This window comes from Oncorhynchus keta, chromosome 24 (genome assembly GCF_023373465.1).
Source record: "Oncorhynchus keta strain PuntledgeMale-10-30-2019 chromosome 24, Oket_V2, whole genome shotgun sequence".
NCBI classification, from domain to species: domain Eukaryota; kingdom Metazoa; phylum Chordata; class Actinopteri; order Salmoniformes; family Salmonidae; genus Oncorhynchus; species Oncorhynchus keta.
Window position 1 is genome coordinate 47,341,093 of NC_068444.1, and position 25,401 is coordinate 47,366,493.

Sequence of the window (25,401 nt, forward strand, 5' to 3'; positions counted from 1 at the left end):
AGTCCTCACCTGAGCTCATGAGCAGCACAGCCTGCAGCAGCGCCACCTCCGTGTCGTCCAGATTGAACTGCGCCAGGCTCTTGCCCAGGTCGAAGATGGCGTCCGACACCACGCCCAAGCCGCCGTTCTTCAGCTGCTCCCGCTTGACAGCCATCTCGCCGCTCAGGGTCAGCGTCTCGCTCTCTGCATCGTAGCGCACAGCGGCGCGCAGCGACATGATCTCCATACAGCAGCCTTTCAATAGGATGATCTGGTCCTCACAAGGCAGCTAGAGGGAGGAGGGAAAAGGAGGAGAGTAATAGTAAGAGTTTATTGGTTGCTCGCCGTCATAGACTGAATTTAGATCAATAGACCAATTTACAATCAGACTTTTATCAAATAGTAAGATCCTAAAAAAACACCATCATTCTAATACAATGCTATATGGAAAATACAATACAATAATTCTACAACGACCAGTATTCGGAGTGGCAGGTTTAAAAATAACAACAGTTCTAATTTTGAGTTCTTTGGTAGACTTCTCAAAAGCCACTGGGCTATGTGGTGTGTGTGTGCATTGATCAGTTTGGTGAAGAATGGGATAGGAAAGATCTACTAGCATATCCTGTTTGTGCTATTGGAGTTTTCAGGACGAGGAAGGGAGGGCGAGAGAGACTGTTACTGAATGTAAACAAAGTGAACTTTAAAGGCACTCTTCCATCCTTCGATTGGAATTTCAAAGTATAGTTACGTAAGCCTACATACTTCCCAAATGTAGTGCTGTAGGCTTTGTGTGTAGAGTTCCAAGTCTGTATATAACATTCTGTTATATCAGCTGCACTCTATGACTGAATCCCCAAATCCCCCCCATTCCCCTCGGCCCTCTATTTGCGCGAATCTCAGCCATAGGCACAAGTGTCAAATACTCCAGCTATCCAAGTCATAAACAGTTCTCTCTGCTACCGCACGGGAAGTGATACCGATAAGTCTGGAACCAACAGGACCCTGAACAGCTTCTACCCCTAAGCCAAAAGACTGCTAAATAGTTAACCAAATAGCTACCCGGACTATCTGCATTGACCCTTTTTGCGGTCTTTTGACTCATCACATTACGCTTCTGCTACTGCTTATTATCTATCCTAGGCTTGAGGCCCTGGGTTTGAACCCCGCCCTGTGCAATTGGGTCCTGGACTTCCTGACGGGCCGCCCCCAGGTGGTGAAGGTAGGAAACAACATCTCCACTTCGCTGAGCACTTGTTGGCTGCTGATCCTGCTAATGACCATAGTAATCATACTGTCATTAGTAGCAACAACACTGCAGCAACGACAGAATCTATACCTAATTAAGTCAACACCAAACACAATGCAGGCTCATTATTGAGGAGAGACTCAGAGACTCAGGTCAACAGGCTTCAATTCAAACACACAAACAAAGACACAAGGCAATATTAAGAACTGATAGAAGGAAGACCGACACATCCCGACACACACACACACCCCACTGCATACACACACGTAGGGCCTTACCCCCGAGAACATGGGAAGTTTTTTGGCAAAGTCGACGACGCGGGTGATGGCAGGGGTGATAATCTTGGTGAACTCACTGAAGGCCTCCAGGTCCACCTTGTCTCCGTCCGACGTGGGCGCCACGGGAGACTGACCTATGTCCTCTGGCTAGGGGACAGGACAGGGGACACATGGACACAACACATGTCAACAGATAGCCAGCAGCTGCGGTCAGGAACACGGGTCAAGAGACTTGAGTTAAGTCCTTTGTTATTCCATGAGAGTTAAATCCCTTGTTCGCGGGTAAGATGACACATTTAAGCACATCCGACAAAAGTACGGGATTTGACATAGTAGATCCATTATAATGACTGAATTGTTTATTTTTATTTTTAAGTTGACATCATTGAGGAAGATCAGATCATGTGTAGTAAACAACTTTGTGCAACTTGAACTGGTCCTTCTGTAGCTCAGTTGGTAGAGCATGGCGCTTGTAACGCCAGGGTAGTGGGTTCGATTCCCGGGACCACCCATACGTAGAATGTATGCACACATGACTGTAAGTCGCTTTGGATAAAAGCGTCTGCTAAATGGCATATATTATTATTATATATTATTATATTAACTCCTCAGGGTGCAAAAAGAGAATACACAGAGCGAGATGCATAGCACATGGTCAGATTCGGTATCAGCGGTTGATTTACATGCACGACTAGCAGATGGGATTCTATGGACCTATGGACTCGGGCTCCCGAGTGGCGCAGCGGTCTAAGGCACTGCATCTCAGTGCTTGAAGCAGCAATCCAGGCTGTATCACAACCGGCCGTGATTGGGAGTCACATTGGCCCGGCGTCGTCCGGGTTTGGCCGGTGTGGGCCGTCCATTGTAAATAAGAATTTGTTCTTAACTGACTTGCCTAGTTAAATAAATAAAAGGCACATCAGACTCAAACTCTTCATGTTGGTCCAGCCAATTCCATTGGGAGTTGAGAAAGGGCTGAAAAGTAACATAACAAAAGGCATTATAGGTGGGATGGGCTGAGGGAAACTGAGGGTTGGGATGTGGAACTGGAGACAAGTGGGAGTGGAGTTGCCTGGCGGGGAGTAGAATGATGGTCAAAGATGAACGTTTTTAAGAAAGTACGTTTGAATGACACTGAGGGTTGACACTGCGCTGTGACATCCCATGCCTGTTTGCCTGAGGCTGATGCCGCGCAGGTGCTTGCAAGGGTGTATACCTGCATACACACACTCGCTTTAAAACGCACGTACACACTAAAATGCATGTAGTTGGCCTTGCTGATGAGTTTTTACCTTGATGCCTTTTGTTTTTGCATTGTTTTGCTTTTTTTCTCTTTTGTTCATTTTGTTGGTTGTTGGCACATTGGGTGGGTGGTTGTTTTGGTTGGGTTGGAGGGGGACAGCGACTTGGGGGGGGGGGGCAGTGGAGATGGGAGGGATTGGCGGGGGAGGTTTTTCGACTGTGTGTGTGTGGGGGGGGTCATTTGGTCGTGTGACTTTGATTCCAAGTGGATGAAGGCAGCCTACAGCTTGTAAATAGGAATTTGTTGTGGAGGTGCGAAATGTGTTGATGTTAATTAACGGTCAATTACCGTGAGACCGGCAGTTATTTGCTTGACAATCCCCGGCTGAAAAAATGTCATGACCACCACAGCCCTATATCCCTAGTTTCCATTTTTATTTGACCTTTATTTAACTAGGCATGTCGGTTTAAGAACAAATTCCATCAGCTCGGGGATTCGATCTTGCAACCTTCCGGTTACTAGGCCAACGCTCTAACCCCTAGGCTACCCCATGTTGTCCGGACTAGCCCTGTCAGGATACCCTGTGGTAGTACTGGTAGACCTATTGATCTGATGTGCTATTCATGGGCCAGGTGGCTCGGGGCACACAGCGGCAGGAGGTTGTAGCTAGGGATGAGGCCTAGCAGGTGATGAGCTATGAGCTGGGCACTTCACTCACTCACAGCATGGCTGACACTACGCCTTGGCAAGAAGCAGGGTTCTTTATTAGCAACCTGCCCCATGAACAGGTGATCTACCTGGGAGGAAGATGAGAGGAAATGGGGGTGATCCTGGTGGGGGTTTCCGAGGCTCACTGTGATTGGCAGGTGTGGTAAGAATTGCAAGGCAACTGTGTTCAACAAGTGGTGTGGTATGAGGAGGAGGAAATGGGACGTGTGGTTTGAACACACACAAAAACATACACACACACACTTCGATATTTTCTCACACGTTCTGTTTTTCTGTCAGGCATTTGAATTGTCTGTATTGTCTACTTGTTGAATGTTTGAAGTCTTGATTCGTGGTTGTTTGTAATGTCTTGTTAATTGGTGTTGGACCCCAGAAAGATTAGCTAGCTTTATGGCGTCAGCTAATGGGGCTCACTCACTCACTCACTCACTCTCACACACACATGATACAATACCGCTCTCATATACCCACATGTGCACACCAGTGTAAGGCCCCAATTCACCCAGAACGGCTCTAAATAGAGAGAATCATCCATACCACAGAATGTTCACCCGCAAACCCACATTCAATTTGCCCTAACCATTACGAGGTGTGCGAAAGTACTGACAACCCAAAATCAAACTTTGGATTTGAGAAAGCTGCAACTTATACCAGCCAATATAGAACGTAACGCCTTTCAACTGGTGCCAGAAGAAACCCATGAGTCCCTTTTTAAAACGTATATAAATACCTTAACCAATGTAACCTTTAAAACATATAGAAACCTTAGTGTATAGCCTAGACTAGAGACCTTATAGACAATTTAGGCTTGTACTCGTGTGCGTGACAGGGGCTGTAGCAATGATTTTACTGTGGGGAGTTGTAAAGTAAATGCTGATTGCCAGTCGAGATGATGGACGGCACTCAACGTAAATGCTAATGGGACTATTTAGTGTAATTATTAAGTGCAGAAGCCCAATTTATCACAAATGAGCCTAAAATTGACAGCCAGCCAGCAAAACGGAGAACCAAACAAACACTTAGGGAACCAGCCAGCCAGTCAATCAGAACGTTGGTCGTCCTATAAGGGTCTGGAAAAGTCATAGGTCAGAGTTTGGTGCCCCCGCTGGCATTGAATGTAATAAAGGCTTATACATACAGGCGAGGTCAAAGTGATTTGCAATAGACAAATTTAAACCATTCAGAAAGTATTCATACCCCTATTCTTTTCAACATTTTGTTGTGTTAAAGCCTGAATTTAAAATGGATTTAGATTTGTTCCCACTGGCCTACACACAATTACCCCATAATTTGAAAGTGGAATTATGTTTTAGAATTTTTTACTAATGAATCAAAAATGACAATAAGTATTCAACCCCTTTTATTATGGCAAGTCTAAATAAGTTCAGGAGTAAACATTGAATATCCCTTTGAGCATGGTGACGTTATTAATTACACTTGGGATGATGTATCAATAGACAAAAAAAAAAAGTCACTACAAATATAAAGAAGTCCTTCTTAACTTAGTTGCCGGTGAGGAAGGAAATCGCTCAGGGATTTCACCATGAGGCCAATGGTGACTGTAAAACAGTTAGAGTTTAATGGCTGTGATAGGAGAAAACTGAGGATGAATGAACAACTTTCAAGTTAATCCACAATACTAACTAAGTGAAAAGGACACCCGTATAGAATAAAAATATTTCCAAACATGCATCCTGTTTGCAACAAGGCACTACAGTAATACTGCAAAAAAATATGGCAAAGCAATTCACTTTTTGTCCTGAATGCAAATGTCCTGAATGTTTGGGGCAAATCCAATACAACACATTACTGAGTACCACTCTCCATATTTTCAAGCATAGTGGTGGCTGCATCATGATATGGATATGCTTGTAATCGTTAAGGGCTGGGGAGTTTTTCAGGATAAAAAACAAATGGAATGGAGCTAAGCACAGGCAAAATCCTAGAGGAAAACCAGGTTCAGTCTGCTTTTCACCAGACACTTGAAGATTAATTCACCTTTCGGCAGAAAAATAACCTAAAACACAGACCAAATCTACACTAGAGTTGCTTACCAAGAAGACAATGAATGTTCCTCAGGGGCTGAGTTACAGTTTTGACCACTAGGCTACCTGCCGCCCCGAAAGATTCACAACTGTAATCGCTACCAAAGGTGCTTCTACAAAGTATTGACTCAGTGGTGTGAATACTTATGTAAATTAGATATTTCTACATTTTATGTTCAATGAATTAGCAAATATTTCTAAATGTTTTCTCTTTTGTCATTATGGGGTATTGTGTGTAGATGGGTGGAGGGGGAAAAAAGTTACATTTAATCCAATTAGAATTTGGGCTGTAACACAACTAAATGTGGAATAAGCATGGCGCTTGTAACGCCAGGGTAGTGGGTTCGATCCCCGGGACCACCCATACGTAGAATGTATGCACACATGACTGTAAGTCGCTTTGGATAAAAGCGTCTGCTAAATGGCATATATTATTATTATTATTATTAGAATAAGAGGTATGAATACTTTCGGAATGCACCGTAGCAATAGTCCACAGTGATTTGGCATTCTCAACATACAGGCTACAAATATTTCTCTGTGTGTTTCGTTTGTAAGCTCAAATGGACAATGAGCAGTGATGTCCAACGGGCCTTTGAAAAACAAAATACTTATCATAGAATATGGGGACATATGGGGAAACGTATTCAATCTTTTGGAATAAATCCATCGAGTCTAAGTCATGGAGGAGTTTCCTCCCAAGGTCAAGAGAGAAGGCCCTGTTGTACACTCCAGACGCTGACAAGCTACATGTAGCTGTGGTCTCATGTCTACAACACTGTTGTAAGTTCGTCACCTGGAAGCTTAGACATATCTGGTCTACCGGTTTATTGAAACTCTACAATCAAGCTGTTGTGACATGTTGAATTTGATTACTGTAACCAATTATTGCAAGGCAGATGATGATGCAAAACCAGGTATAAACAGAGATTAACAAGGAAGTAAGGCTTTGAGAAAATCTACTTTAGATTTGTTACTAGAGTTTTGTCCCGGGGGGGGCCTGGTCATGTCTGCTTGCTTCAACGCCTGTTATGTCTCTGCTTGTCTTTGTCATTAAAACATCTCAGCCATCCTGTCCTTCATCCTCTTACCAGGAACTTGCGTTTCTGTTTCCAGTGGGAGCCCTGTGCATTGGTGTGGCGGTGGGCCTCGGTCAGCATGCGGATCAGCTCCCACTCTGAGCCGGTGGGCTCCGGACGGTTCTGCAGAGTCTTCACCATCTCCTCCTTCTTCCTCTTCTCCCGGTTCTCCTCGATCAGACGCCGCTTGGCCACCCGCTTAGAGTCATCCAGGACGACTGAGAGAGAGAAAGGAGGAACAAAAGAGGGAGAGAGAAAATGTATTGCAGTTACATCAAGGAGTCACGACTGAGGGCATCCATCCGTATGACTTGTAAAATGTTTGTACATGTGTAGGATAAATGACATTATGCGCGACATGGTGTGTGTGCGTGCATGCATATGAGTGCGAGAGAGACACTCACGGTCCATGGCCATGCCCACTGCGATGCACTTCTTGAAGCGGCACAGCTGGCACTGGTTGCGGGTGATCTTGTCGATGATGCAGCAGCCATCGTACTTACAGGAGTAGGCGGGGTGGAGGTTCTTCTGAATTGTCCGCCGAAAGAAACCCTGGGAGAGAGAGCGAGAGGGTGAAGAAAAACAATGGAGGAACAGATAGGCAAGAAGGAAGAAAGAAGGAGCCAAAGGGTGTGTGTGTGTGTGTGTGTGTGTGTGTGTGTGTGTGTGTGCGAGAGGATTTGACAGGGGTGGCAGACAGACCATGATGCAGAGTTGAAGTGGGGGAGAAGAGAGACAGAGTGAGAGTCAGTCAGAGTCCCTTGGACTAGAGTGAGGATGACAGAACTGACATAGATATGACATACTGTAAATATTGAGGAAGCTGTCATGCTGTGTGTGTGTGTGTGTGTGTGTGTGTGTGTGTGTGTGTGTGTGTGTGCGTGTGTGTGTGTGTGTGTGTGTGTGTGTGTGTGTGTGTGTGTGTGTGTGTGTGTGTGTGTGTGTGTGTGTGTGTGCGTGTGCGTGTGCGTGTGTGTGTGTGCGTGTGCATTAAATTCAGGCAAAAAAACACCTACCCCGAATTGAATGCATGTGAATATCCTTATTTATTTATGGTTGATGTTGAGATGAACCCTTCCCCCATCTGATCTTTGTTTTTCCTGGCCTTGTCCTAACCTAAACAGTGCAGTCTCCATTCAAAAGTTCTGCTCTGTAGCGTGTGCATGTGGCCCTGTGTGTCTCACCTTGCAGCCCTCACAGGTGATGCAGCGGTAGTGGTAGCCAGTGGCCTTGTCTCCACACACCACGCACGGTTCATCCTTCTCCAGGTAGCTGGGGATGTACCCTGCAGCACACAGAGAGAGGTGGAGAAGGAGAGTGGGATGAGAAGGAGTGAGTATGAGGACAAGACCTGAAGTTCACACTATTGCCACGCAGTACTGATGCTTTAAAGATCAAATATTCGGACCTCAGAGGTTTCAAGATAGGTGTAATAGATACAGGTAATTGCCAAAATAACGGAAACCCTTGAGTAAATGAGGGCTACAAAGTGCTTCCACACAGGTGTGGTTCCTGAGTTAATTAAGCAATCAAAACAACCCATCATGTTTAAGGTCATGTATGAAAAAGCCCTGTTGCCCATTATTTTGGCTACCATGCCTAGAAGAAGAGATCTCAGTGACTTTGAAAGAAGGGTCTTAAAAGGGCATAGGGAGGTTAAAGGGCGCGTGTGTGTATGTGTTAGTCACCAGATCTCAACCCAATTGAACACCGCATTTTCCCCCGACATCAAAGTTGAGGAGAGATCGACTACATCACTATTGGTCTTTGTGCAAAGTATTGATCTGTTGCAGGTACCAAACTGTCTGTCCAAGCAGTTGGCGCACAGTTAGGACACTCATCAGAACAAGACATGCAACCAGAGGTCTCTTCACAGTCCCCAGGTCCAGAACAGAGGCTGGGAAACGCACAGTATTAGATAGAGCCATGGCTACATGGAACTCTGTGACCCCGCAGGTAACTCAAGCTAGCAATAAAAAAAAACAATAAAGGAACACCTTACTGCACAAAGGGGACTGTGAAGAGACAGCCATTTTAAATATATTGTATTGCAATTGGCACTGTATTATGAATTAGACCTAGATATTGTGTGTATGTACTCTGTGTGAAGTTTTAAATTGATGTAGTTCAGTCCTTGACTAAAAACGTTCTGTACTATGTACAGTATTATGTCATGTTTCATGTGGACCCCAGGAAGAGTAGCTGATGCTTTTACAGAGGCTAATGGGGATCCTAATCGATACCCAAAATACCAAACAAACAAAAAAATAAGAATGGTGTCGCATCGAGTTCCAGACACTTCTAGAATATACGCCAAGGTGCATTGAAGCTTTTCTTTGTGGGCAGAACTGAAAACGTGTGTGCGAGCAAGGAGGCCTACAAACCTGACTCCGTTACACCAGCTCTGTCAGGAGGAATGGGCCGAAATTCACCCAACTTATTGTGGGAAGCTTGTGGAAGGCTACCCAAAACGTTTGACCCAAGTTAAACAATTTAAAGGCAATGCTACCAAATACTAATTGAGAATGTAAACTTCTGAACCACTGGGAATGTGATGAAAGAAATAAAAGCTGAAATAAATCACTCTCTACCATTATTCTGACATTTCCCATTCTTAAAATAAAGTGGTGATCCTAACTGACCTAAGACGTAACTTTTACTAGGATTAAATGTCAGGAATTGTGAAAAACTAAGTTTAAATGTATTTGGCTACGGTGTGTAAACTTCCGACTTCAACTGTATTTGTGAGTAGAGTTCAGTGTGTGTGCATAGCGTCAGTGCAACAGAGTTTGTGCAAAAAAAGGAGAAATGAAGGAAGTCAGGGTAGCCACTTGATTAGCTAATTTAGCAGTCTTGTTTAGAAGTCTTATGGTTTGGCGGTAGAAGCTGTTCAGGGTTCTGTTGGTTCCATAATTGCTGTGCGGTAGCAGAGAGAACCGTCTGTGGCTTGGGTGGCTGGAGTCTTTGAAAAATGGTTGGGCCTTCCTCTGACACTGCCTGGTATAGAGGTCTTGGACGGCAGGGAGCTCGGCCCCAGTGATGCACTGGGCCGCCCGCAATACTCTCTGTAGCGTCTTGTGGTTGGATGCCGAGCAGTTGCCATACCAACCAAGCTGTGATGCAGCCAGTCAAGATGCTCTTGATGATGCAGCTGTAGACCTTTCTGAGGGCCTATGCCAAATCTTTTCAGCCTCTTGAGGGGGAAGAGGCGTTGTCGTTCCCTCTTCACGACTGTGTTGGTGTGATTGGACCATTCCAAATCCTTAGCGATGTGGACACCGAGGAACTTGACGCTCTCGACCCGCTCCACTATAGCCCTCTGTTTCCTGTCGTCCACGATCAGCTCCTATGTCTTACTGACGTTGAGGTTGTTGTCCTAGCACCACACGGCCAGGTCTCTGACAACTTCCCTATAGCCTGTCTCGTCGACATCAGTGATCAGGCTGACCAGTGTTGTGTCATGTGTCGTTACACATTCTTGGGTGAACAGGGAGTACGAGAGGTGTGAGTAGCAGTGGGTTGAGTAACACTATGTTGGTGTTTCCTTTATTATGGAAGTTACCTGTATCACCAAATACACTAAATGACCAAAGGTATGTGGACATCTGCTCGTCAAACATCTCATTCCAAAATCACGGGCATTCATTTGGAGTTGCCCCCCCCCCCCTTTGCTGCTACAACAGCCTCCACTCTTCTGGGAAGGTTTCCCACTAGATGTTGGAACATTGCTGCGGGGACATGCTTCCATTCACCCTCAAGAGCAGTAGTGAGGTCGGGCACTGATGTTGGGCGATTAAGTCTGGCTCGCATTCGGCGTTCCAATTCATCCCAAAGGTGTTCGATGGGATTGACGTCAAGGGCTCTGTGCAGGCCAGTCACGTTCTTCCACACCGATCTCGACAAACCAATTTCTATATGGACCTTGCTTTGTGCAAGGGAGCATGCTTTATTTTAGGCAACAGCTAATCCTTGACTCAGTTTAGGTAACGAACCACTTCTCGCATAATTGTTTTTAAGAAACCCATTTCCTTCATGGGTTATTCAGACAAAAAAAATGTTGAGGGTGCCATGCCTTGTGTCAAACAGGGAGTACAGGAGGGGGCTAAGCACACACCCCTGGGGGGGCCCCGTATTGAGGGTTAACGTGGCGGAGCTGTTGTTGCCTACTTTTACCACCTGGGGTCGGCCCGTCAGGAAGTCCATGATCCAGACGCAGAGGGGAGTGTTCAGTCCCAGGGTCCCAAGCATGGAGGGCACTTTGGTGTTGAATGCTGAGCTGTAGTCAATGAACAGAATCCTCACGTAGGTATTCCTCTTTTCTCGTTGGGAGCGTGGAGTGCAATTGAGATCTGTTGGGGCGGTATGCAAATTGTAGTGGGTTCAGGGTGTCCGGGATGATGGAGTTGATGTGTGCCATAACCAGCCTTTCAAAGCACTTCATTATCACAGATGTGTGCTACAGAGTGGTGGTCATTGTGGCAGGATGACTTAAGAGTTTTTGGGAACAGGAATGATGGTAGTCAGTTTGAAACATGTGGGGATTACAGACTGGGCGACGGAGAGGTTAAACATGTCTGTGAAGATACCTGCCAGTTGGTCTGGCATACTCTGAGGACACTCCCTGGAATAGTGTCTAGCCGATCAGCCTTACGAGTCTTTACCCATGAAAAAAACGTACGTCAGCCTCGGAGAGAGAGATCACCCGGTCCTCCAAATTAGCGGGGGCCCTCATTCAGGGCTCTGTGTTGTTTTTTTTGTCAATGCACGCATACAAGGCATTGAGTTCATCTGGTAGAGAGGCATCGTTGGGCAGATCAGGCTTCCTTTGTAGTCTGTAATGTACTGTAGCCCCTGTCACATGCGTCAAGCTTAGGCGCCGGTATAATAGGTTTCCACCTTGTTCCAATATTGTCTTTTTTCCTGTTTGATGGCTCTGCGGAGGTCGTAGTCTGACTTTTTGTACATTTTCGTGTCCTCAGCTGTAGCCCTGGGGTTGGATGCGTTTGCTCTGTGAGCGGTAATTCTGTCCTTTAGCTTACCGCCCACCTCAGAGTTAATCCAGACCTTTTGATTGAGGAAGCAGCGAACCTTCACTGTGGGGACGATGTCAGCGACGCATTTCCTGATGTGGTTAACTCGTCTACGCTAATCGTCCGGGAAAATATTCCAGTCAGCGCGAGCGAAGCATTCCTGCAAGCACAGCCTCGGTTTCGTCTGACCATTTTTTCTACGGAGCGCATCATGGGTACTTCCTGTTTGAGCTTCTGTCTGTAAAGAGGAAGCAGGAGTATAGAGTCGTAATCTGATTTGCCAAAGGGGGGGACGAGGGAAGGACTTGTATGCTTGTGTTTGTATTGAGTAACAGAGGGTTGAATAACACTATGTTGGTGTTTCTTTTATTTTGGCAGTTACTCCTATCTCCAAATACATATAAAGTATGAAACAGGGTTGGGGTCAGATCCATTTCAATTTCAGACAATTCAGGACGTTCACGGAAATTCCAATTACCTTCAATTATTTTCACGGAGGAAAATTGGGAATTGGGTTTGCTTTCTGAGTTGATCGGCATCGAAATGGAATTGAGCCCAACCCTGGCATAAGCAGACATACAATAGAACACAGTCAAACAAAAACTCATGATCTTATCCTAAGATCTTGGCCTGAGGACCCCATCACATGAGAGTCAGGATACAAACCACTAGAGGAAACGACAGTGTGACAATGTGTGTTTGTGTGCACTCGCGCATGCATGTGTGTGTCTCTGTGTTCGCCTGAGAGTGAGGAGTTTAACCTATTCGGTACTGTCTTTCTTTTCCTGGCATGTAATGAAGGTGTAGGTCCTTAAATACATCTCCTCACTTGAGAAATGGTACATTGGCAGAGAGGGACTCCAACAAGCACCCTTCAGTGTGAGAGACACTCTAAGGCAATCAAGTATGCCTCGCCCTCAGGTATAAGACAAAAACACCCACCAGACAGCCTCTCTCTCTACCTCCTCCCTTTCTCTCTTTATCCTCCCTCCTTCAGGCCAGTGCTCTTCTAGTCTTCCCCTTCTCAAGCCACCTCAGGAAAAAGGTAAATCTGTACTATTTCCATACAGAACATTGGGATTTAGTGGGGGAGTGCGTAGAAACAGGAAACGGCCTCCAGCCCTCCGTTTAATAAAATATATAGCTGTGATACGAGGGGAGGAGAGAGTAAATGGTACGCTGCACATTACACAAACACACACACTGCCAATAGCAGATCCTTGGACGCAGCTTAGGGAGCCAAGATGTAATGTCTGTGTAGGCTCCTCTCCCTGCATTGCTGCGTGTGCGTGTGCGTGTGTGTGTGTGTGTGTGTGTGTGTGTGTGTGTGTGTGTGTGTGTGTGTGTGTGTGTGTGTGTGTGTGTGTGTGTGTGTGTGTGTGTGTGTGTGTGTGTGTGTGTGTGTGTGTGTGTACCACTGTATGCACACGTGTGTGTACTATCCCTAGAGAGAGAGAGTAAAAAGGGAGTAAACGTGTGGGTGTTTTGGCGTGTGTGTTTATGTCTGGCCCACACTGAGTACAGTCTTACTAGTGTCAGTCTGGCCCTCCCCTTATGGCAGAAAAACAGAGGCGAAGGAGTGGACACTTGACAGGGAGAAGGCAGGGAAAAACAGGGTAAGGCAGGGTAGGGATGCCCAGTCTCAGTCTCAGGCTGATCCCAAGCCAGTCTGTGTGGTTTTGTTAGAAACCCGAGCCCAAACTAAATAGTGCCGCTGCAGCCCACACCCACTGCTATAGTCGCCCCTACTCCAATATCTCAATTGATGTACTGTCCCATCTATTCAAATTCCAATTTGATATGCTCCGACCCAAAAGGATGTATGTAACTGACCTGTACTCTCTGACCCAGTCTGTCCGTATCCATTCATTTCTGTTTAGAAAAGAAAAGTCACATTTGAATCTATTTTCACCGAATACAAAATGGAAGGGGCAATGCTTTCTTCATAGAAAAATACTACACTTAATCTAGATAGAAAATCAATTTCAAGCAAAATGACATATTGTTTATTTTAGGCAACCGTTAAACCTCTACTCAGTTTTGGTAACAAACAACTTCTTCCCAAAAAATATTTTTTAAAGAAACGCATTTCCTTCCTTCCTTCCTTCCATGCCATGTGCCAATGACATAACTTATAACACTTAGATAATAAGGACCTGCACTATGCCCCACCACCCCTCAAAGCCCGGCTCAGACATATTGTCATAGTTTCCCAGCTGAGATGGACCGTGGAGGGTCACATGATTCAGGTCTCGCTGCCAGAGAGCATGCTAGGTTTTGGGGGCCTACAGGCTTCCTCATTGGTCTGTCTGCCCGGGCGTGTTCAGGAGATGACAAACACAGTGGTTTTATGGCATCTCGGCAGAGGCGACGTGTAGCGTCCTGCAAATTCCTCAAAGTTGTTTTCCTTTCTCTTCACCCTCCGCCCCTCAACTTCCAAGCTGTCAGTCAGTGCATTCTGCCGCGTGAAGAACGAGAGCAGAGTGACAGCCTCCGCCCCTTCTCTTTGGTGATAAACACAGACTAAAATGTAAAGAAGGTGGCAGTGATTTATGAGCTGAGGCTTCTGGGTCTTCCACACAAGCACACACCGTTACAACCCAGGTGACAGGTTGGGAACACAAAGCAGGTTTGAGTTTTTCTTTCCAGAGTTGAAGAGTCTAAGGCTGGAATTCAATCAAACCCACATTGTGAGCATAGTGTTCTTGTGTGCAAACGGCTGTAAATCTACCGTAACTGTACCTACCAGACATGCTCTTCACAGAACATGAACTGTTCTTTCTTTTCCTTTTCGGGCCATCGATCCACCTGTAGAGAAGGAGAGAATAAAAGATAGTTGGAGACGGGGGGAGAGAGAGAGAGAGAGAGAGAGAGAGAGAGAGAGAGAGAGAGAGAGGAGAGAGACATTCGAGTCTACGTACAATAGGACACACAGGAATTCAAAAACACAGGCGGTGTGAAGGACATTTTTCTCCTGACAGTTCTCCTGCGGGAGTCTTGCAGGACTGTAGCAGTGCTCGCGCTAAGTGTCTGTGGTCGGGAAAATGGCTGCCCTGCCACTTCAATTTACATTAGAGGGGAAGGCAAGAACAACAACAACAACACACACACATACAACGACGCCAAAACACACATACGCGCGCGCGCACACACACACACACACACACACACACACACACACACACACACACACACACAAGTACACAGTTGGCAACACTCACACGCATACAAAAACACACCTATGCGCACACACACATCTGAACATAGCTCTGCAACAGGACAATTGAGGAGACTGTGAGCTCCTTAGGGAGCTCTGGAAGCACACAGCCCAGAAGAGAGTGCACTAACAAGTCATGCTGTAGGATCTATCAGATGTCAACACTAGTAGACTTCCAAGGGTCCCACCTCTGCAACCATCCAGACTCTCCTGAGTACTTCAGCATATCTCACCATATTTTATTTATCCTTTATTTACTTAGGAAAGTATTCTTATTTACAATGATGGCCTAGTAACAGTGGGTTAACTGCCTTGTTCAGGGGTAGAATGACAGATTTTTACTTTGTTCAGCTCGAGGATTCGATCTATCAACCTTTCAGTTACTGGCCCAACGCTCTAACCACTAGGCTAACTGCCACTCCTTTTAAAAAATGTTTTAATAAAACATAATATAGTTTACTAAAGTGAATTTGGACACTAGTTTGTCTGGTCTAACTCCCCCTCTCCGTTCTCAGTAAATAGCGATCCATTGTTGCCAGGGAAATCGTAAGGACTTAAGTGGCTGTTTCATTGACTCCCTAATTGGGCTGAAATGCCAACTGTGTCTGACCCTGTGTGTATGCCTTCTTGTTGCATTACCGACTGAGTTGTTTTCAATTACAGTAATGTCGGTGCCACAGTGAACCAAATCGAGTCTAAGTGTGTTTTCACATATAGTCCCCTTTAACAGAACCGATCTCAGTCCTCTTTAAAGTGAACTCTGTGGTTTAAAAAAAAAAATATTGCAAAAAAACTCTGTTGTCTTTGTATTACCTTTGAATGAGGACTCAACACTTTTGCTAGTTCACTTCACCCATTTTGTTGTTAAAAGATGATATGATAATTGGTATCTAAATATACTATTAACATGTATATATTATTGGTAACAAAATAAATAACAGGATAATAAATGCAGATTCCATAATGCTATAATTGGAAAATGTACACCCAATGTAGGCTACTGCCCCTTTAAGAGCTAGAAATGATTTTGGACCCTAGATTGTGATTCTCACCACCAAATATGTTGTCTTCTCACACTATTAAAACCCCACTATCGAATAAACCGTTTATGAAGCTCTCATATGTATCACATATTGCAAACAAATAACCTGACTAAAAACTCCACACAAATTTGGGAATTTCTGTGCATACTTGATCACTATCCAAAACAGCACACGTTTCTTTCGGGTGAATCTGCACATCGTTATCTTCTCGTTATCTTCTCTCTTCTAGGCACTAATGGGACAGTGGTGGGAAAAAAAGTACTAAATTGTCATACTTGAGTAAAAGTAAAGATACGTTAGAAAATAACTCAGGTAGAAGTGAAAGTCTCAACGCAAAATACTACTTGAGTAAACGTCTAAACGTATTTGGTTTAAAATATACACTACACAAAAATATAAATGCAACATGCAACAATTTATACGATTTAACAGAGTTACAGTTCATACAAGGAAATCAGTCAAGTGAAATAAATTCATTAGGCCATAATCTATGGATTTCACATGGTTGGGAATAAGGATATGCATATGTTGGTCACAGATACCTTAAGAAAAAAAGTACGGGCATAGATTAGAAAACAAGTCAGTGTCAAGGGGGGGACCATTTGACCAAGGCGACACATCTCCTTCACATAGAGTTGATCAGGCTGTTGATTGTGGCCTGAGGAATGTTGTCCCTCTTCAATGGCCTTGCGAAGTTGCTGGATATTGGCGGGAACTGGAAAACTGTCGTACACGTCGACCAGAGCATCCAAAACATGCTCAATGTGTGACATGTCTGGTGAGTATGCAGGCCATGGAAGAACTGGGACATTTTCAACTTCCAGAATTATGTACAGATCTTAGCGACATCGGGCCGTGCATTATCATGTTGAAACATGAGTTGATTGCAGCGGATGAATGGCACGACAATATGGCCATCAGGACCTCTGTATCTCTGCATTCAAATTTACATCATTAAAATGAAATTGTGACCGTTTTCCTGTCTTGCTAAGTAATCAAAGTGTAACGAGTACTTTTGGGTGTCAGGGAAAATGTTAAAAAATGACAGAATTTTCTTTGGGAATGTAGTGGAATAAAAGCAAAAGTTTTCTAAAATAGAAATGCTAAAGTACAGATACCCAAAGCAACTACTTAAGCGGTACTTTAAAGTATTAAGTACTTTAGACCGCTGCCAATGTGAGGATGCAAAGAAATTCCCAAATTTTGTGTGGAGTTTTTAAGTCAGGTTATTTGTTTGCAATATGTGATTACATACGAGAGCTTCATAAACGGTTTATTCGAAAGTGCGGTTTGAATAGTGTGAGGAGATAACATATTTGGTGAGAATCACAACATAGGGTATGAAATAAATGACAGCTTTTAAAGGAGCAGTAGCCTACATTGGGTGTAAAATGTTCAATTACAGCACTATTTAATTTGCAGTTATTCTGCTGTTGATTATTTTGTTACTATTAACACGTATATATTATTGGTATCATTCGATTACAATTATCATCTCATATTTGAACGAAATGCAATCTATTAGCTTCCAAAATGAAAGTAAGCATATGTAGGTGTCCGATACCACGTTCTGATTACATGGTTTGTCATGCGCTTTGTAAAAATCCAGAGTGTATTGAGTGAATGTAGGAAAAAGATCGTGGTTCCTTTCTAAACATAGCGATGTGAATGCAAAGAGGACTCGGGCCACAAAATGGGTGTAGTGAACTGGCAAAATATTTGAGTCCTCATTGAAAGGCAAGGGCAGTGTGAATAGAAAGAGAGCTCAGTTATTTACATTTTTTAACGCCAAAGTTCACTTTGAAACTGAGAGCGCCTTAATTCAATAACTACTAGAATGGCCATGACGGTTATTCTGACCATTTTTTATAGTTAAATTGTATGAATAGTCCATAATACATTGATAACCGAATGCATTTATTATGTTAAAATATTATGTTAACCTCAGGTTCACGAAATGACTTGATTGATCCAGAAGCGCATAGACTGTAAATACTAAAATAAGATGCTTTAAATACTAAAATAAGATGATAGTGTATTTTCGACTGTAAGACAAGTCTCCCGCCCAGCTGGCCCGTTCAGACTACACCTTAACTATATCGAAACTAATTTCACACACATACTAATACGAATACGAATAATAGTAATAGATGTGGCCCAAAGACAAGATTACATTTACAATAGTCAATGATGGGTGACAATAGTATCAATTGTCGAATAGAAAACGAAGAGACTTGATGTCCTGCATTGACAAAGAAGTAAGGCGCTTACCTAATAGCGCCACATCCATATCATCATACAGAGGTCCATGCAGGCCAGACATTTTGATTGCTATACCATATCTGAAAGTGCAGATGCCAAGGTTTCTAATTAACCTTTTTTTTGTGCCAAAACTCTGTACAATTGCGTGGATGGTCACTGTTTTAAAATATACATTTTTCTAGAATAACCATGTTTCCATGTATTCCTCATGTGAGTAGGCTACTGGTGACAATCAGCAATAGCCATTTGGGATATTCCATTATATTCTTACTGTAAAATATGTGTGTTGACTGTGGTAGGGCCTAATTTGGGATATTCCATTATATTCTTACTGTAAAATATGTGTGTTGACTGTGGTAGGGCCTGTGATGTCTGCTAAACGAACACGTGTATTTCATTGGCATGGCGTAGCCATAGCCTTGACAACTAAGCACAGATAAATAAAACTCAAAACATGCTACTCTGTTCTTTTTAAATAAATTGCCTTGTTTCATGTTTTTTTTATGACCTTCCTACATTAAATATTAATGGATTTATTTGTGATTGTGTATATTAGTACTAGAAAGGCATTGCAATGACTGAAAACAAATTGAAATGTTTAATTACTCTGCCATTTTTAAAGTCATGCCCTCCTCGTCCGAGACTTTTCCTAAATAGGTCTATATGACATTTGAATGGTTTCCCCGGCCTTTTCCGCTCCTTCTCCGATAGTTGAATGTGCCCAGTTGAGAATCCCCCCGATAATTGCCTCGAAACTGAACCAAAACTATACCAAAACTATAAACTATCACACATATAACAACAAGATTAAATAAACAAGATTAAATAATGGAGTATATTATGATGGGAGAGAATGGCCGATTTGATGAGTGAGGGGGGGGGGGGCGAGCGAATCATAATTATGTAATCACCAATTGTGAAGGAAGAACAGGCCATTCTACCATATATTCTAATTATTCCTAAATCTCAAAACAGTGTATCCTATATATCAGTCCACTGAATCCAAACAGGTATATTAGTCTAGTAGGCTAATAAAACTTGGAGTAGGCTACACAGTGAGAGCGTGCATAACTTACAATGGCAAGCCCAGAACGAAAAGGACGCACATGCTGCGTTAGCCTTGCTTACAAGATCTGAATGAAAACGGACTCAGATGGCGGGGAATAAATGGATCATGAGATCTCTGATGATTATTATTCTGATTCGTGGTGAACGGCTTTCCATATCTGGGAAAGGATCCGTATCGGGCAGCAGGTGAGCGAGAGTCGGATAATGTTTCAGATCAGATGGCATGGCTGTATGAGATGACAGGAGGATGGATAAACTCGCCGCCGGCCTGTTGGTTTCAGACCCCTTTGACAACATGCTTGATTTGGCTGCTGTCGACGCACACGTGTTGCTCAAGCAGCGGATGAACAACACCCATGCGCAGGAGAGACTTCATCATGAGTCATACTGTATCGTCTACAGTAACATAAACCATGTTATGTTCTTTCAAGTATTTACATTTTGTATTCTAGTGTTACCTAACACCTTCATAAACGCAAACAAATGACATTGTCACGAAGGGGGGTCCAATTAGCCCAGGCTTTTGGTGCTCTTCGAGGCCCGGCTATTCTACTAAATATGCAGTCATGGCTGAGGATGACATGCTCAGAAAGTTGTTGTCTTTTATGAAATTTGTCCGAAAGTACTGCTAGAGTGTAAAATACACATATTTAGGAGAAGTCAGGGACAGGTGGGTTCAAGGTTTTTATTGAAATTAAGTTTGATTTTTTTAAAAATTGAAATTCCAAAATTGAAAACGGTCAGATTGACCGTCTTGGCGGATCTAGTGTTAAAGAGGACCGAGATGGTTCTTTTGAAGAGGACGAAAAAAAATGTCAACTTAAATTCAGTACTTGTTATGAAGCGCATGTGATTTGTGACTCTGAAAACCCAAACAGGAATAAAGTGACTTATTTTACAACAGCGTGAGGTCATTTGACACTCAACCAAAAAGGGCCACAATAACAAGTAGACACGTTTATAGGGCTGCAATATATATGTATGACTGCTTTCATGCTAGATATGACAGGATGAGAGACCCGGTAAAAAGTTTTCAGACCCCTTCACTTTTTCAACATTTTGTTACATTGCAGCCTCGTTAATTAAATATGTTTTTTTCCTCATCAATCTTCACACACAATACCCCATAATGACAAAGAAAAACCTTCAAAAAATGTTTTGTGCAAATATGTTAATATATATATATATATATAAATAAATATATACAAATATATTCCATTGATCATCCTTGAGATGTTTCGACAACTTGATTGGAGTCCACCCGTGGTAACTTCAATTGATTGGACACGATTTGGAAAGACACACACCTCTCTATATAAGGTCCCACAGTTGACAGTGTCAGAGCAAAAACCAAGCCATGAGGTTGAAGGAATTGTCCGTAGAACTCCGAGACAGGATTTGTGTCGTGGCACAGATCTGGGGAAGAGTACCAAAACATTTCTGCAGCATTGAATGTCCCCAAGAAACTGGTGGCCTCCATCATTCCTAAATGGAAGAACCACCAAGACTCTTCCTAGAGCTGGCCACCCAGCTAAACTGAGCAGTCGGGGATAAGGACCTTGGTCAGGGAGGTGACTAAGAACCCGGTGGTCACTCTGACAAAGCTCCAGAGTTCCTCTGTTGAGATGGGAGAACCTTCTAGACGGACAACCATCTCTGCAGCACTCCACCAATCAGGCCTTTATGGTAGAGTGACCAGATGGAAGCAACTCCTCAGTAAAAGGCATATGACAGCCCACTTGGAGTTTGCCAAAAGGCACCTAAAGGACTCTCAGACCATGAGAAACAAGATTCTCTGGTCTGATGATACCAAGATTGAACTATTTGGCCTGAATGCCAAGCGTCACGTCTGGAGGAAACCAGGCACCGCTCATCACCTGGCCAATACCATTCCTACAGTCATGCATGGTGGTGGGAGTATCATGCTGTGGGGATGTTTTTGTAGTGGCAGGGACTGGGAGACTAGTCAGGATTGAAGGAAAGATGAACAGAGCAAAGTACAGAGAGATCCTTGATGAAAACCTGCTCCAGAGTGCTCAGGACCTCACACTTGGGATAAGGTTCACCTTCCAACAGGACAACGACTCTAAGCACACAGCCAAGACAACGCAGCAGTTGCTTCGGGACAAGTCTCTGAATGTCCTTGAGTGGCCCAGCCAGAGGCTGGACTTGAACCCGATCAAACATCTCTGGAGAGACCTGAAAATAGCTGTGCAGTGACACTCCCCATCCAACCTGACAGAGCTACACATTAGCCACGCCGACCCTCACCACGTGGGCCCCTGACTGGTGCATACTTAGTCCCCTCCTGTACTCCCCGTTCACCCATGACTGCGTAGCCACGCACAATGGTGGTAGGCCTGATCACCGACAACGATGAGACCGCCTATAGGGAGGAAGTCAGAAACTTGGCAGTGTGGTGCCAGGACAACAACCTCTCCCTCAACGTGGTTAAGACAAAGGAGCTAATCGTGGACTACAGGAAAAGGAGGGTCGAGTATGCAGCCATTCACATCATCAGGGCTGTAGTGGAGCAGGTCGAGAGCTTCAAGTTCCTTGGAGTTCACATCACCAACGAACTATCATGGTCCAAACACACCAAGACAATCATAAAGAGGGCTCGACAATGACTATTTCCCCTCAGGAGGCTGAAAAGATTTGGCATGGGACCTCAGATCCTCAAAAAGTTCTACAGCTGTACCATCGAGAACATCCTGTCTGGTTGCATCACCGCTTAGTATGGCAACTGCTCGGCATCCGACCACAAGATGCTACAGAGGGTAGTGGGTACGGCCCAGTACATCACTGGGGCCGAGCTTCCTGCCATCCAGGACCTCAATACCAGGTGTTGTCAGAGAAACACCCTAAAAATGGTCAGACTCCATCCACCCAAGTCATAGACTGTTCTTTCTGCTACCACACGGCAAGCGGTACCGGAGCGTCAAGTCTGGGACCAAAAGGCTCCTGAACAGCTTCTACCCCCAAGCAATTCAACTGCTGAACTGTTAATCAAATGGCCACCCCTTTACCACTATTTACATCGACCCCCCCTTTATTTTATTCTTATCTATTAAAATGTTTTGCACTGACTCTCTTGCACAGTCTCGATGTACACTCACAGGACTCTAACCCCACACTCACACATACTACACTGACACTCCAAAACACACACACACACACACACACACACACACACACACACACACACACACACACACACACACACACACACACACACACACACACACACACACACACACACACACACACACACACACACACACACACGCATATTGACATTCCTTCACACTCTTCACATACGCTGCTGCTACTCTCTGTTTATTATCTATGCATACATAGTCTCTTTATCCCTACCTACATGGAACGAGTACCCCTGCACATTGACCCCTTGTATATAGCAAGTCATTGTTGTTTTGTGTTACTATTTTTCCTTTAGTTTATTTAGCAAATTCTTCTTACTTAAAAAACTCTGCATTGTTTTTATTTGTATGTCTAGCTGACATAATACAATTTCAAAGTATGTACGGACGTGTCTGTAATAGAATAATCCTATCAGAAATGTTTATAGACATTAATAACGGCATTTCTATAGCATACAAAATACTTTTTTACAATGGTGGGAGAGTACCAAGATGGTGGCTTCAACATGGCGCCCCTTATCAGTCATCTAGTATGTATATATCAACCATCGAGTGCCACTATGGGATGAACCGATAGAACATGTCCAGCTGTAACAACAATGCAGCAAGTATAGCGTTGTCATTGGGTAATAGCCAACGGTAAATGTCACTCCCAGCTCTGGCTTCCTCATCAAAAGCCATCAGATATGCCGATGCCCGGGGTGATAGCCATCAAATTGTCAACCCACTGACAGTACAGCCTCCCACCCTGTGGCCTTCTGATGCTGCCTGTGTCGCACGACTACACAAGCATGCACAGCACTCACTCACACACACACACACACACACACACACACACACACACACACACACACACACACACACACACACACACACACACACACACACACACACACACACACACACACACACACACACACACACACACACACACACACACACACACACACACACAGAACAACACCACTTAGTATCCTGATACATACACACAGAGACAGAAAAAGTTCCGTCCCTGTTTCCCCAACCAGGGTCTTCACATCTGCTACGCACACACGCACCTACTCACGACCCCCATCGCCCACCAACCCCACCAATAAAACTCATCCCACTCCCTAGGGAAGGGGACGGGGCGCCCAACGGGGAGGCAGGTAGCCTAGTGGTTAGAGCGTTGGACTAATAACCAAAAGGTTGCCAGATCAAATCCCTGAGCTGACAAGGTAAACATCTGTCGTTCTGCCCCTGAACAAGGCAGTTAACCCACTGTCCCTAGACCATCATTGAAAATAAGAATTTGTTCTTAACTGACTTGCCTAGTTAAATAAAAGGCAAAAAAAAAAATAAAAGAATACAAAACAAAGTCGATAGACGTACTCTAGGGATGCCACTGCCACCTTCCAAGCCTCCATTAACAACATCACTTCTCAGGTAATCCATTCAGAAATACACAACCTCCATCATCACAGTCAAGCAGACAGAGACTGAGGAGCTTATCACTTTAGCGGAGCCCTCAGAAGTAGCTAGCCTAGCGTCCAGTCCCCTCTTAACGCTTTCTGTTGTGCTCTATCAAAAAAAAATGCCCTTCAGAGCTTCACAGCTCTTCTGCTGAGGCGAGAGAGAGAGTGAAAAAGAAGGGGGAAAAAAATACAGTGCACGGATCTTTTACAAAACAAACAAATGATTTCACATTTAAATGGTGAGGCTACACATTTGTACCATTTTGGGGGCCAAGTGCCTTGTCGGAACCTTTAAAGAACCCTTAAAGTCATGCTTTCTTTACTCAAGAAGTAAAGCAACATGACCTGTTTCCTTATGTACCATCATTCCTGTGCCCAAAACTACAACAACACAGCAGACACCCAACAACACCAACACGAGACAATTCATCTGCTAAACAAAAGTTGACAGTCCAAAAAAGAAGACCATTTCTGACCTTATGACGCAGTGCGAGTGTAGAATATGCATGGCGAGAAGAGTTGCTGGCCTCAAACAGCGCTGGCAAATACGAGTCACATCTACTGTACACTGACACTGCCTCCAACCTTGCTATGTTTAGCTCCGAAAAGACCTTGGCTCGCTAGCACACACACCCACTCTGCCTCTCTTTTTCACTCTCACAGTCTCTCTCTCTCTCTCTGTATGAATCCCTGCAGTCTCTGGCTGATCTGCTCCTCTGAATCCCTCCTACAATCTCAACGCTGTGCTTTTCACGGTCATTTTCTCACTCTCTCTCGTGTCTGTGGCTCTCACTCTCCTGTTAGACCCACCCATGCTCATGATTGGCTGTGGGCCAGCCTCTCCACCTGAGGGGTTGACAGCAGGTTTGGGGATGATTGAAGGTAGGCTGACATGGCAACAAACAGGTAGCTGTCAGCTCTGACCTCAAGGCAGGCTCGATGGGTCTATTCTTGTACCTCAGCGACGGAGCCAAAAGCTCAATAACTTGAAATGAGGGCTATTTCCAAACGTAGCTAATTGCCAACCACCCAGTTTTGCGCTTCAAAACAATTCTGAGGCATAAACAGAGATTGGCAATACTCGAGTGAAGAAACAACAAAGAAATATAATCAAACTTACAAGTAGATTGACTGACGCCATAAACTGGCACAGATGCGATTACGTGTGACTCAAGTTTTCGGGCACTGAAATACTAATACTAAAGGAAACAAGTTGTGGTACTTTCATGGAAGGCTGACTTTAATATACAGTGGGGCAAAAAAGTATTTAGTCAGCCACCAATTGTGCAAGTTCTCCCACTTTAAAAGATTAGAGAGGCCTGTAATTTTCATCATAGGTACACTTCAACTAAAAATCCAGAAAATCACATTGTAGGATTTCTAATGAATTTATTTTCCAATTATGGTGGAAAATAAGTATTGAGAGTAGGTCATACACACATGCACATCTGTCTGTCTGTCTGTCTGTCTGTCTGTCTGTCTGTCTGTCTGTCTGTCTAGGACTGGCCTCTTGTGGTGATGTGTGTGGATTGGTTTCAAGAGGTTAATCTTTGTCATTACTGAC

General features: G+C 44.1%; 1 protein-coding gene across 6 annotated transcripts in view; it reads right to left on the reverse strand.

Moving 5' to 3' along the window:
• LOC118357642 (thyroid hormone receptor alpha-like) overlaps positions 1–25,401 on the reverse strand; it is a 194,354-nt gene that overhangs the window by 7,724 nt on the left and 161,229 nt on the right. For 2 of the 6 annotated variants that reach the window (XM_052478400.1, XM_052478399.1), the window contains 7 exons: positions 14,379–14,440; positions 13,466–13,504; positions 7,787–7,887; positions 7,007–7,154; positions 6,615–6,820; positions 1,507–1,653; positions 10–268 (listed from right to left, as the gene is read on the reverse strand). In XM_052478400.1, the coding sequence (XP_052334360.1) occupies positions 10–268; positions 1,507–1,653; positions 6,615–6,820; positions 7,007–7,154; positions 7,787–7,887; positions 13,466–13,504; positions 14,379–14,440 (962 nt within the window). Of the gene's footprint in view, positions 1–9; positions 269–1,506; positions 1,654–6,614; positions 6,821–7,006; positions 7,155–7,786; positions 7,888–13,465; positions 13,505–14,378; positions 14,441–24,313; positions 25,151–25,401 lie in introns of those variants that run through there. The other 4 variants (XM_052478401.1, XM_052478403.1, XM_052478404.1 and 1 more) reach the window with 4 other exon arrangements.